Genomic DNA, 14,220 nt, shown 5'->3' with positions numbered 1-14,220 from the left:
TCAGTAGCCATAGGTCTTTCCTTCATTCCTAGTACTTTCCCCAGAGGTTCAATCTTCTAAAAAACATTAGTCTCTCCAGATTTTAAAAAGTTCCTCCCTGTATTATCCCTAGAAAAACTGTGCTTGTCGGCACACACACTAAGGGTAAGCCACACTAACAGCAACCGCAGGACCTTCTTCAGGAACTTTATCTGGTCAGTGTAAGCCAGCATGAAAGGGTCTACCTCTCAGCCAACCCAGATGCAGAAGGAGGGCTCTACGAACAAATGGATCACTATTTCCCCAATGCGGGATGCTGGCCTTTCAAGCTATAAGACAACAATAAAGCAAAAGATTAATAAACCAGCTTCTAAGTAGAATACAAAGGGAGTAGGCATCGCTCCACCTGATCTCCAAGAAAGCATAAACTTCAAGAATACAAAGGCATTTTTTTCTGGTTATCCATTTTATATACATATACACACACACTGCTGTTGGGGTATAAATAAAACTTCTACAAACTCTACCAAAAAATGATCTCCAAAAATATATTAATTTGTGAGAAAAGAAAGAACTGAGGCACAGCACAGCTAAAGCTGCCTAGTTTCCAGACTATGTCTGATGCCATTTTTTCTTGGGCCGGTGAGATAGCTCAGCAGACTATGCACCTGCTTTGGCAAGCACAGTGATGAGGGTTCGACAATCGGTCCCACATGTCATGCCAGCACTGGCCCTGCCCCTGGGGCGTGCTGAGCCAGCAACAGAGTCTGGGTGTGTTGGCACACGCCTGTAATCCCAGGGCTGGGGAGGCTAAAAACAAGAGGATCACTAGGAGTCCGAGCTGTGTAAGGAGACCCTGTACCAAATACATTAAAAAAAAAAAAAGGCATTTTTTTCCAACCAAAGAAATAAGCACTGGAATCCACATGTAGGAAAAGGCCAGAGAGGTATATGCATTTCCAAAATAAAAACAGATATAACAGAAACAGCAAATTTCTGTATATTTTAACAGCTACAGACATCCTTCAACAGTTCCTTTAAATATCTATTCTATAGTTAGCTGTCTAGTAATATGACTGACAAAATGGGGAAATAAAACTTGCTTTACACAAGCCAAAGACTCAAATGACTAAATACAGTATACTGCTGGATATAGAAGGAAAAATCATTACATGTTCAAAAACACAAAGAAATCAGATACTAGTTAGTATCAAAAACAACAATAAATATTTGAGAAAAATTCTTCCTAATTACAACCAATGACTGACTGTATTCAGTCATACATTTTACAATAGATACTTCATAATATTACCCAAAGAAAGTATAAACTATTGCATGCTCTACTGAGGATGCCATGATAATCTCTTGTACTTTTCTCACCTACAAGGTGATGATGGTTTATTATGAACCCAAAAAAGTATGAAAATGCTACAGCCTCATTAAATCTTTTTTTGGGGGGTGGGGATAACCAGGGATCAAACTTGGGACCTGTGCTTGCCAGGCAGCAGCTTAAGCAACTGGGCGACCTCCCCAGCAAAACCCCAGCAAGATTTAAATTTGTAATTTAAATCTTTAAATTAAAAAAAAAAAAAAAAAGACTCTAAGCATTAAAGAGGCACATCTGAAAGAAGGACTGATTGCAAATTGGAACATGTCTACCTGTATTACTGGCTGAGTAATGTACGGGTCAAGGTATGGCATCAGTTTACAGTAGATGTCAGCTGTACTTATTTGGTGGGCGACCACTGTGATAAATCCGACGGCACCATAGCGTATCCACAGATTAGGATGACATAAGAATGGGGCTGAAATGGAGGAAACATATACATTAAACCAAGTTCACAAGCAAGTTTCAAATTGGGACAAATTCTCACTTTATAACAATTTGATAGAGATGGTATCACAATGTTTCTATAAAGCTCCTTCACATACCCAATGAGCTTAAGGTATAAAATCAACCAAATGAACACAGTTATTACAATATTCCTTATTATAACTATCAGCAATATCATAAAAGAATAAAAACAGATACCTCCTTTCTGGCAATCTTAAATGTCTATATTACAGACATCAGCAATATCTACTATAGATATGAGCAATGTCATAAAAGAATAAATACAGATACCTCCTTTCTGGCAATCTTAAATGTCTGTATTACAGACATCAGCAATATCTACTATAGATATTAGCAATGTCATAAAAGAATAAAAACAGATACCTCCTTTCTGACAATCTTAAATGTCTATTTTTGGACCAAAACTAAAGATGTGTAGGTAGGCTCTCACACAACATTGGGTTAAAAAAAACAACAAAAAAAATAGACAGCAGGGCATAGTGGCATATGCCTGCAATCCGGCCGTCTGGGAGGCTGCTACAGGAAGATCACAAGTTCAAGTCCAGCAGCTCAGTATGAAGGCCCTGGGGCCAATCCCCAGGGAAGGAAGGGAGGGAGGGAGGGAGCCCTGGAAGGAGGCAGGTAAAAGAAAAGGAAAACAATTGACAAAGATATAAAATAAATCCCAATTTTCAGCAAACGATGACTCCTCTACTAATGCCCTCATAAAAGTTCAAAGAAACAACATCTACCACATGGAGAAACAAAACCAGAGAGATACTTCTCCAAGAAAAGTATCAAGAGATCAATTTCAGGGCCAGGAAGAGAGCTCAGCAAGCATAAGTGCCTGCCTATCAAGTACAAGGTCCCAAATTTGATCCCTGATACCATAAAAAGAGAGGAGAGAGAGAGAGATTTCATCAACTTAACATTCTTTTTAATTCAGGGGTTTGACCAAATCTAACACATAATTCCTAATTTCATTCATAAGGCACTATAAGTAAAAACTAAGAAGGTATAAAACAGCATGCCCATTGTTTAAAAAGTTCAAAACATAAGAGACAAAATCAAGTACTTTTATATTCCTTTTAATGATTCTTATGGATTAAACCTAAATCAATCATTTCAACTAATAAACCTTAGAAACTTGATTTGGAATAAAATTCAAATTTCTAAGAGCAAAAGAATTGTATTAGCTTCGAATATGCAAAGATATCAACATTCACAGAATACTTATTTTATAAAAATTCATGTTAAGAAATAAAAATAGCCCCATTATTAATGACACATAAAATGACAAAGGAAAAAAATTCATTCAAATTATCTCCATTCTCATTACACACAAAGATCGTAATTATCTTATGAACAATCTGTAGCTTCTGATCCATCTGGAAAAGGAAAGGTAGTATTTTCCTTCTGACAAAAAGAAAATAAGAACCAGAAAAACACTGAGAAGCTCCTGCAGACAGTTAAAGCCATAATGGTATAAAGTGTAGGGAGTGGTTGAAGCTGGAAATTAATTGGTCATATGTGGGGAGAGGGCAAAGCCCACCAGAGAATGAAGAGTGCCTAACACAATCCTGCTGCTTCTGTCCAAAAGCAGTCCACCTTGCCTGAGACAATTCCAGTCATTAGTTGCTAGGCAACCCTGTGTGTGTCACATGATACCAACTTTGTCAAATGTATAAACACCCCTGGAATGACTGTGTAGTTCCTTTCCTCCCACCCCCAGAGAGGGCTCCCCTTAACCTCAGTTTTCCTCTCTTATTTCTTCATCTTCTCAAGAGCCAGAGAACCTCACGGCATAAAAGGAGTCTGGTACTATGTTATACTGAATTACTGGTACCAACTCTTAACTTCCCTGTACCATACAACCATACAAACACAGTTTATATGTATTTGTGACATATAAATGTGCCTCCTGACACCTTGCTTTCAGCTCAATCACACTGCTTTGCTCTGGCGAAGGGATGTTAACAAAGGTCACAGAAAGGGAAACCTGAAGCTGTACTGACAGCCTTGCCCTCTTACGCTCCCGCCATCATCATGAGAACATAACCCGCACCTGTGGAGCCATGGCCATCACAGCTAGTGGTCCGGATGAGAAAGAAGGAACACACTCAAAGGCAATCGGAGGGATCACCACAGACACGTAAGAAATTTACTGAAGTAATAACTAAGGTTTTTCAGCTGATTGATATAACCATTATAACATCAGAGATTATTAGCGCAGACACAAAAAGCATGTCAAATGCTTAAAAAAACAGCAAACCTGAATCAAAAATATTTCCTATAAATCCAATCTTTTTCTAGCTACCATATTCCAATTCTCTGGAGACACAGGAAAAAGGTGTGCATTTATAATATCTAAATGAAAAGAATGTAATTTTTAAAACTACAAAGAAATTGTAGAAGAAACCATTATAATCATCATCATCAAAAAAAAAAATCTCCTTTAAGAATCACAGCAATGATATCAGCATATCAGATGTCAGTAGAATACTTCAAACATACATTCCTAAAAAAAAAAAAATCTATTTTAACAACCATCCATATATGAAAAGACCATCATCAGGTCAAAGAAGTCTGGGTGACAGATTATAGCACTTGGGTCCAGCACAAAAATAAGGAAAGATGCACTGAAGAGGGTAGTAAGAAAAGGCTCACAATACCCATGTCTACTGTACTCTGCTCCAAGTCCAGAAAGCACAATACAGAATAAATCCTTTTAGGCAGGAGGAAGGCACAAAACTCTGCCACTGTTCACAACACCAGGCCTACGCAAGGGAAAAGAAGTACCACGGTTCAAATGTCACCATCAAAACTCATGTTGAAATAATCTCTGTTGTGAGCTATTTTAGAGAGCAGAAACTGGTTGTCCAGAATGGGGGGGGGGAGGAAGAGGAAGAGGAAGAGGAAGAGGAAGAGGAAGAGGAAGAGGAAGAAGAAGAAGAAGAAGAAGAAGAAGAAGAAGAAGAAGAAGAAGAAGAAAGCAGGAGGAAGAGAGGGAGACAGACAGACAGACAGAGGCAAACTGAAAGACAAGAGACAAAGACAGAATGGGAGAGTATAGGCTGAAACCTGCTCTATATGGATTATGGACTCAGGCACCAGGCCCACCCATATCCATGCCCACAGTAATCTACCCCCTAGGACTCAGGAACCAGGCCTACCCTAGAGAACCATCATGCTAGCATCAGATTTAGGAACAAAGCCATTCCAATGACCAGGATTCAGGCAATACGTAGAGCCAAGCAGGTCCCCACAGAAAGATTCAAGGTCTACTCCACCACTAGGTCAGTTCCCATAAAAGTTTCCAGCTTCTACAAAGGCTTCAGGCCCACCCTACTCAATCTCTCAGTTCTTCCTCACAGGCCAAGTCAACAGACCCATACCAGTGAACTCTGGCACCAAGATCCCAGTGGATGCAGAATACACCATGTATACCCTAAGCTTAATGACTAACACAGTGGACACAGGTGCCCAACCAGGTCCTACACATCCAGGTGCTGGGCTTGCCAAAGCTCTGTCCCATACATGATGCCAGACTACCCATGAACACCAGCAGCATGCTTACGACACACAGATTTATCAAACAGCTTACCCAAAATCTCTGGACAAAATGACTGCTTTTACTACTAAAATGTACTTATGTGTAAAGATACCAACAGAGGGCAACCAATACAGTTATCAGGGAAATATAACATTATCAGAGAAAGAAAATAAAGCACCAGTAATAGAACCTAAAGAAATGGAGGTCTACAAACAGCCTAACAAAAATTCTAAATAACTGTCTTAAACTCCAGAGTTACCAGAGTACATAGATAACTTAATGAAAGCAAGAAAACTATACATAAATTAATAGAAGCCATTTAAAAAATAAATGAAAGCCAGGCTGGCCAAATAGCTCAGCGGTTAAAGGCTGCTCAGGGGCTGATCCCCAGGGGGCACACTGAGACAGAAATTGAGACTGGGCATGGTGGCACACGCCTGTAGTCCCAGCACTTGGGAGGCTGTAAACAGATGGATCACTACGAGTCCGATCTAGTAGCGACACCCTGAACACCCTGAAGACCCTTCCCTAAAATACATACATACATACATACATAAATAAATAAATAAATAAATAAATGCCACAGAGAACACAATGACTAAACTAAAAAATTACAAGGCAAAAACTTAGCTCAAAAGCAGGTCATTTCAAGTGATTTATGAAACACCGTCACATGAATCAAGATATGCATTACTGAAGCTCCAGAAAAAAATAGAAAGGGAAAATAGCAAAAAGTTTTCTTAAAGAAATGACAGGTTAGTCGGATTGCCATGAGTTTGAGGCCAGCCTAGCCTATATATTAAGTTCAAGACCAGCCTGATACACAAAGCAAGACCCTGTTTCAAAAAAAATAAAAATAAAAAAATTGCACTATACTGGACATATCTGTACATCCACATAACTTACTGATACTACATGTTTATGAGCACCTTGCATTTATTCTGGCATTCCTAACTAGAAGCAGCAGGGTAAACTCTCAGAAGAAAAATCATTATAAACTTTAAATACTGAGGTAAAACACTATTATGGCTTTTGTATTAAAATTGAAGGATATGTATTTTTCAGATAAAATGCAATATTAACTATAAGCTATATTAAACCTCAAAAATATTAGGCAACAGAAGGAACGCGGTGGATATGCAAATTACACTGATCTGATCATTTTATGTTGTACAATTTTACTAAGATATTATTGTACCCCACAAATATATACAATTATTGTATCAACATAAAAACTATATGAAAAAGGAATGCATTATGTGAAATTTATAAGAGCACATATTTCATTCACAGAAAATATTCATTAAAATGAAGAGTATTAGACCATAAGAAAAAGCCAACCTTTGGCAGGTAGGGCCACTTTAATAGCAGAAAAAGAAAACACTGATGTGAGAATGGAGAAAGAGAAACAGAAAGACATACCAAGTAACGTATCACACGTGTAAGAGAAAAACATCTCCTTTCTCTATCTCCTTTCTATATAAAGGGCCAGGAATTTTTTCTTGAATATTTTATCTATTTTATTGTAATACTAACCCCATTTTGATTCCTATCTTATTAGCTCTTTTAAAAAATAGCTCCTTTAGAGACAATGAATCTTTCAAGATCCAGGACTGTGTGGCTTGCGTGAAAAATCAGAAACATTTCAATATAATGCAGTCTTGACTGTTTTAGCAGTACTCAACATTGCTGCTAAGTTTGTATTTTTAACATAATCATCAAAAACTTCAAACCAAAGTAAAGCAACAAGCCTAGATAGTAGAGTGTAAGAGCAGAAGAAACAAAGTGGAGGGACAACACTCTCAATGGGAAAAAAATTTGCCAGCTATGCTTCAGGTTGAGGACTGAAATCTAGAATATGTAAAAAACTCAGAAAGTTACATCTCCAAAATAAAAGACCCAATCAAAGAAAAGACATATTAATAAACAGAAACTTCTCAAAAGAAGAAATAAAAATGACCAATAAGACTACAGAAAAAAAAAAAAAAAAAGTTTAGTTTGGGCATCAGACAAATGCAAATCAAAACTGGGATTTCACTTTATTCCAGAATGGCCATTGTTAGAAACTCAAAAACCAAAACTGGCTAAGTTGGAGGTTAAACAAACAAAAAATAAGTAAATAAAAACTTCTATATTGTTGGTGCCAACTACTCTGCACATCAGTATAAAGAACCATCAGAAAAAATAAAACATGAAATTTCATTTAACCCTGATAACCGCCCTGGGTACTTTCCCAAAAGAAGTAACATTACATGACACATGCATACCCATGTTTACAGCAGCACAGCTAATAATAGCTAAGCCTTGGCAGCAAATTTATGCACATCAACAGATGAAGAGATTAAAAAATATGATGTGTATACATAATACATAATGGAGTACTGCTCAGCAACAAGAAGTCTAAACTTGAGTCCTTTGTAAGAAAGCAGACATACCTTGAGACCTTAATGCTATGTGAAATGAGACACTGGTTAAATATCATGTAGCTTCCTTTTTTTTTTTTTTTTTAAGAAAGTGAAAGTGTAAATAATTCAGGGCCAGCCAAATAGCTCAGTGGATTAAAGCACCTGCAAGCAGGCGCAGGGGCCAGGGGTTCCATCCTTGGGTCTGCCATGCAGGCTCCACCCCCGGGGCACACTGAGATGGTGATTGAGACTGGGCATATTAGCACTCCCCTCTAATCCCAGCACTTGGGAGGCTGTAAACAGGCGGATCACTACGAGTCCAATCTAGTAGTGAGACCGGGAACACCCTGTGGACCCTTCCCTAAAATACAAAAAATAAAAATAAAAAAATTATAAATAATTCAAAGAGCAAAATAATAGGTGGATGATAGGAAAGAGAGAAAACTTTTCCAAAAAATAAGACTTCTCAGAAATTGAATGGTTTTCTCAAGATAGGGGGTGATGGGGAGAAGCGAAAGCAAAGGCGGGATGAAAAGGACCAAACTGCAATGTGAGAATGTACCATTTCTCCATAACAAATATATTTTTATGTATTATACTAATAAAAATGTTTTACACAGATATTTAGAGTGCAAAATAAGCCTACAGCACTTTTACTTTTGATAAATTAAAAAAAAATGTCAGTGTCATGGCTTAAATTTCCCATAATTTTTACTAATTTTACCTAATTTCTACCAACTACTATCTAGCTTTGTATTAAAATAAATAATAGCCATGGTCTTTTTTGGTCTGAAAACTGTCTAAAGAAAACTCTACTATTCAAGTCTAATCAAGTTGGACTTCCTGGGCTGGTGAGATGGCTCAGTGGTCTAAAGCACCTACTTAGAACAAGCTTAGCAAAAAAGCACGGGGACCACAGTTCAATCCCACAGCACCACATGCCAGCCAGCCCCGCCCCCGGTGGGCTGAGCTGGCCACACACACACACACTCACACACACACACACACACAAATAAATAAATAAATAAAATAAAATAAAAAAGTTGGACTTCCTGTAATTTTTCCTTGGCAAATAATTCAGCAGCAATATTTTATCTAAAATTTTCTAAGATTTTCATGTCCTCTCAGTAGGGAGCCAACTACTTCCTTCCTAAAATAAAGTGAAAATAAGACTAAAAGTTCCAGATATTTTTAATTTGACACATGGACTGATTACACTAAACTCTGAGGGAAACAGACAAATGTTACAAAGGTCAAGGCATAGTGACTTCAATATTATAAATTCTTTCCTGTCAATCAGCACAAGGGCACATGTCCCAGATCACCCTTCACATGAACTGTCAACTTCACCTCTGGTCAAGTGCTCCACAACTTGGGGTTTTGTTTTTTGATACTGGGGACTGAACTAAAGGCTTTGTGCCATTAACACCACACTGCACCACTGAGCTTCATCTCTAGCCCCCAAGATAAATTTAACTCTAGGTCAAGATTTTTAACCAAGTCACATGTTTTACACAATCATATTTTTTTTAAAAGATGTTTTAAATTAAGGATCACAAAAATGTATTAACAGAATAAAATAAAGCCCTATTTCCCAACCTGGACTAAAGGACCAAGCAGCCAGGATGTCTTGCACACATAAAAGCGCACATATAATTACATCCACACATGCACATTCACATATAATAGCTGAAATGATATGGTTGTAATTAATACATCGTATTATTTAAAAAGTGTATGCACTTATTCCTACATGCTAGTTTTTCCAGTCTAAATTTTTGAAACAGAAACTTACCAATGTCACTAGCAAATTCATAGACGTGGGGTTTTTGGAGCAGCCCTAACTGGCACATACAGGTAAGGGCATGAAGAGCTTTCACAATAACGAATTCCTCAGCATCGCTAAGACCTTGCTGCAACAGGGGTTTGAGAATTGAGGAGCTCTGCCAGCCAACATAGGCAGCAACACCTGGAAATGGAAAGAAACATTACAATCTCTGGGTAACTGAATGTGTACACTATTATTAGATAATTAATCAAAAGCCAAGTAGGTTGATCAACAACTCAGGAAAGAATATTGTAATTCCGAACCAGCAAAATAAATGCAGAACGATACCAGATATTCTGATACTCGGAATATCATCCAGATATTCTGGGACACCAAGAGAAATCAAAAGGTACTAAGAATTTACAGGAAAAAACAAAACATAGGTTTCTCCTAAAAAAGAAGAATCACTCAGATGATCCTCAACAATGTAGGCTAGAAGACAACAGAGAAAGACCTTCAAAGTTATGAAAGAAATTCTACAATTCTCAATTAAGCTGTTAATTAAAAAGAAAACAAAGTAAATCATTTCAAGCCATGCAGACAGGAGAGGTCTACCGTCCATGCGGCACTCCCAAAGAGAGCTTCTTGCTGACGCTCTCCAGCAAAACAGAGTGAAATGCACAATGCACAGAGTGGCAGCCCTAACATACGAGTGCAGGCGAAAGAAGACGGCAGCTAATGAAGATCTAGAAACTGGCCTGAATTAAACTAAAAGCCAATACATTTTAAGAATGTCAAGAAGGCCAGGAGACAGCTCAGTAAGATAAGCGCTTGCCTTGCAAGCACAAGGGCCTGAGTTTAATCCCCGGTTCTGCCAAAAAAAAAAGTCAAGAAGACAACGGATTCCACATAACAAATAATACTGGTAGAAACTAAATATTACAGATATGATAAAGAAGGCACATTACTTTTTTTTCTACATTGAAATATAGAATTCCTTAGTCAGTGGTATAGAATAAATCCTGGTGTTGCCATATACATGTTGCCGCACATACTGAAGTGGTACAGGGCTCACAGAACTAGAACTGTGTTTAAGTAAATACAATTATAGTATACTACTGGGCTCTATCATCAGTAAAATTTTCACATTCATAATTACACATTCATAATCATGTAAGTTTTACTCTGAATCTTTAGCATCCATCTACACAGAGCACGAAAGACTATATTGTGATTATAAAAGTAAGCATAAACTATGACAATGAAATTGTTAGCTCAAAATTCAACCAGTCAAAAAACAAAAGATAAAAGGAAAGAAAAGGGCAATAATCTGTAGCACAAATCAAATTTAAGGCAATATAATATATGGTGAACTACTTAAAGTTACAGAAAACACACTAAAGACTAAAGCACCCTAAGATCAACACTTCAAAAGCTGACAAGGAAAGAGTAATCAGGGTACAGTGACCACGAATCAGTTAACTCTTTTTTTGTCTGGTGCAGAAAAACATTTAATAGATAACATCTAAATTTGATAAAGTGAGCCATTTAATAGAAAACATCTAAAGTTGATTAATCGTGGGCCAGCCAGATAGCTCAGCTGGCCGAAGCACCTGCTTAGGCAGAGCACTGCAGCCGGGTTCCATTGGCCTGCGGTGCCAGCCCCGCCCCCCCAGGGACATGCTGAGACAGTGATTGAGACTGGGCGTGGTGGCACCCCCCTGTAATCCCAGTGCTTGGGAGGCTGAAAACAGGAGGATCACTAGGAGTTCAATCTCCACAGTGAGACCTTAGACCCTATACTAAAATACACAAAAAATAAAAAACAAAAATAGTAATGTTGATAATAAAAATATTGGTAATGATCACTTAAAGACACTACCTGAGTGATTGCTTCTGGGAATTCCAACTATTGCTTTTCCTAATTTCTTTATAAATTCTGAATAAACTAAATGATTTCTAGGAGTGTATTTTCCTTGTGATTGAAAACTTAGAATGATTGTTTTAATAAATAAAAATATTACCTGAAACTCCAGGGGGTTATTTATAAACACTACAAACTGGGACATACAATGACATTAAACAGCTGAAAATATTCTGGAAATAAAGAGTGACATCTAGGAATTCATACACACTGCATTTACAATAGCTGAAATGATATGATTGTAATTAATACATTATAATTATACATCTAGGAATTCATCCTACCAGACATTAAAGTTACACTGATCAAGCAATATGATCTAATATGGATGGGAGTATCGTTGAGTACAAGAGTATCATATGAGAATAAGGAAATGAATGGAAGAGACCAGATAGTCACAAAACTGACCTCTAACAGACAAAAGATAGGAGCCTGTACGGAATTACAGTTGCACTAATCAGTGGGTAAGAAATGAAATGATCGGGGCCAGGGATTTAATTCAGTAGCACAGCACCTGCCTGGCAAACACCTGCCAGCTCCTGAGTCCAACTGCTGGTGCCTATCTCCCCACCTCCCAGAAAGAAATGCAATGTTTAATAAATACTGTTGGCGAAACTGGCTACATTTCTGAGAACAAAATAAAATTTAGATTTTACCATACACTATGGCCCTTCAAAAGACCAATTCAACAGTTCACAAAACAAAGCATTAAAAAAAGCGTACAACTTGTTAATCTAATTCTAGAATGAGAAAAAACTTCAAGAACAAAAAAATGAAAAATTATAAAAGATATACAAATTACATAAAAATTGTTTAATACAAAAAATATTTAAAATCAAGTTAAAGTGAGAAACATTCAACATAAGTTAATGTTCTCTATATTTAAAAGACTAACAAATTCAACAAGCATAACTAACTACCAGGAAAAAGGATCAAAATAATAAATTCACAAAATAAATACAAAGAATTCAATAAAATGAAAAAGATTTTCAACCTGATAGGTAAGCAAAGAAACATAAAGGAAAACAAAGTGCCATTTTACCTTTCCAACAAGCAAAGATTAAGTAAAGCCATGTGCAGTATTCAGTACTGACAAGACGAGAAAATAACCTAATCTTTTAAAAATTTATAAAAGTTCAAGTTTTAAAAAATATATTCATATTCTCTAACTCACTAACTAAAATGTCACACTTTTATGCTGAAAAAATAACTTGAAACAAATCTAGTCATGCACTGAATAGCAACATTTTGGTCAATAGCTACACCATATACAACAGCAGTAGCACAGGGGCGAGCACCTTATCTGTGAAAGTACACTTCTACTTGAACGAAGAGGAGAGAATTTTTAGGACAAGTAATATTTCTCAGAATGTATCTCAGAATGTGTAGTCCTATACTTAGTTAAGTATTTTACTTAAACACATACAGGATTTATCTGCGTAATGACTTTAAAATAAAAAGTTTATCTCAAACTAAAGATTAACTGAGTTTTGGTAAAATTACATAATGCAATAATTTGGATCTATTATGGTTTAAAAGAATGGCAGTATTAGAAAATACGTAACTACATTATTAGAAAATATATTTTAAAAAGAATATTATATTTAACACTTCTCTGGCAGATTATGTTAATTTAGCTTCACAACAATCAGTGAGACAAGTACTGTCTTGGGAAAATCATGGCACAAAAAGATTAAATGATTTTCCCAAAGACTACAATTTGTAAGTGACCATGGCAGAAGTTGAACCCAACAGTAGCTGTTCTTGACCATTAGTACTTAACAGAAGGAGGGCTGGGGAGATAGCTCAGTGGCATAAAACCTCCTGGCAAGCACATGGTCCTGAGTGCCATCCCCAGTATCAAAAAAATAAGTAGAAAGTATTTAATGGGGACAGATGGAATGGAAAGAAAAAGGAAAACATTTGGAAAGAATACCAAAGCATGAACAAAGTTTATACATGGGTTGAAGGATTAAAACTGTTTTGCATTCTTCCTGTTTTTTTTTTTTTTGGTGGTAGCAGGGATCAAACTCAGACCCCTCTTCTTGGTTTTCTGTACTCTCAAATGTTCTACAATATGTATATATCATTTTCATTTAACAAATAAAAATTACTTCTAAAAGAAATGGAATATATTTTATATATATTTATAGAAAATGTAAATATAATCATTTAAAGCACTGACCAACAGCTGAGAGAAATTCTACAGACTATAGTTTCCCAAGATTTAAGATTATTTGGGAAGAGAAGGAAAACAAGGCAAACGGATGTGAGAAACAAAGTATACTATATTTAGGACCTGATGGAATCCTACACTGGGTATGAAGGCAGCAATACACTAATACAAAGACAAAAGCAAACCAAAGATGTCTGAAAAAAGTAATTTTCAGTAACATCAAAGTAAGAAAAGGTTGCAATTTCAAAGATTTTCAAAATAGAAAATATACTTTTCACTGAAATATTGCATGATATTTACAGAAATATCAATCTTCTTGCCATATGGTTTCATGAATTCTTTATTTTTTAGAAAAAAAAATTTAACAGCAAACCTCACAGAGCTAGACTCCTGGAAACCAAGATTTAAAGTTGCAACTGTCTGGTACCCCACCTTAGAGAGTCTGTATAGCACAGCTCCAATTTCCACTATGCAAAGAATTCTTTTTAAAAAATCTTTATTTATGGTGCTGGGGAGATGACTCAGTGGAGTAAGCGCTTCCCTGGCAAACACAAGGGCCTGAGTTCAATCCCCCGTTCCAC

At 36.7% G+C, this 14,220-nt stretch overlaps 1 protein-coding gene across 2 annotated transcripts in view; it reads right to left on the bottom strand.

The window, feature by feature from the left end:
* Pik3r4 (phosphoinositide-3-kinase regulatory subunit 4) overlaps positions 1-14,220 on the bottom strand; it is a 73,126-nt gene that overhangs the window by 38,647 nt on the left and 20,259 nt on the right. For both annotated transcript variants that reach the window (XM_004625027.2, XM_023705283.1), the window contains exons 7-8: positions 9,567-9,740; positions 1,639-1,784 (exon numbers count right to left, since the gene is read on the bottom strand). In XM_004625027.2, the coding sequence (XP_004625084.1) occupies positions 1,639-1,784; positions 9,567-9,740 (320 nt within the window). The remainder of the gene's footprint in view (positions 1-1,638; positions 1,785-9,566; positions 9,741-14,220) is intronic.

The sequence above is a fragment of the Octodon degus genome, unplaced genomic scaffold, assembly GCF_000260255.1.
Source record: "Octodon degus isolate 3935 unplaced genomic scaffold, OctDeg1.0 scaffold00008, whole genome shotgun sequence".
NCBI lineage: Eukaryota > Metazoa > Chordata > Mammalia > Rodentia > Octodontidae > Octodon > Octodon degus.
The sequence above is the reverse complement of the archived record's forward strand: the minus strand, read 5'-3'. Positions and strand labels throughout refer to the sequence as shown.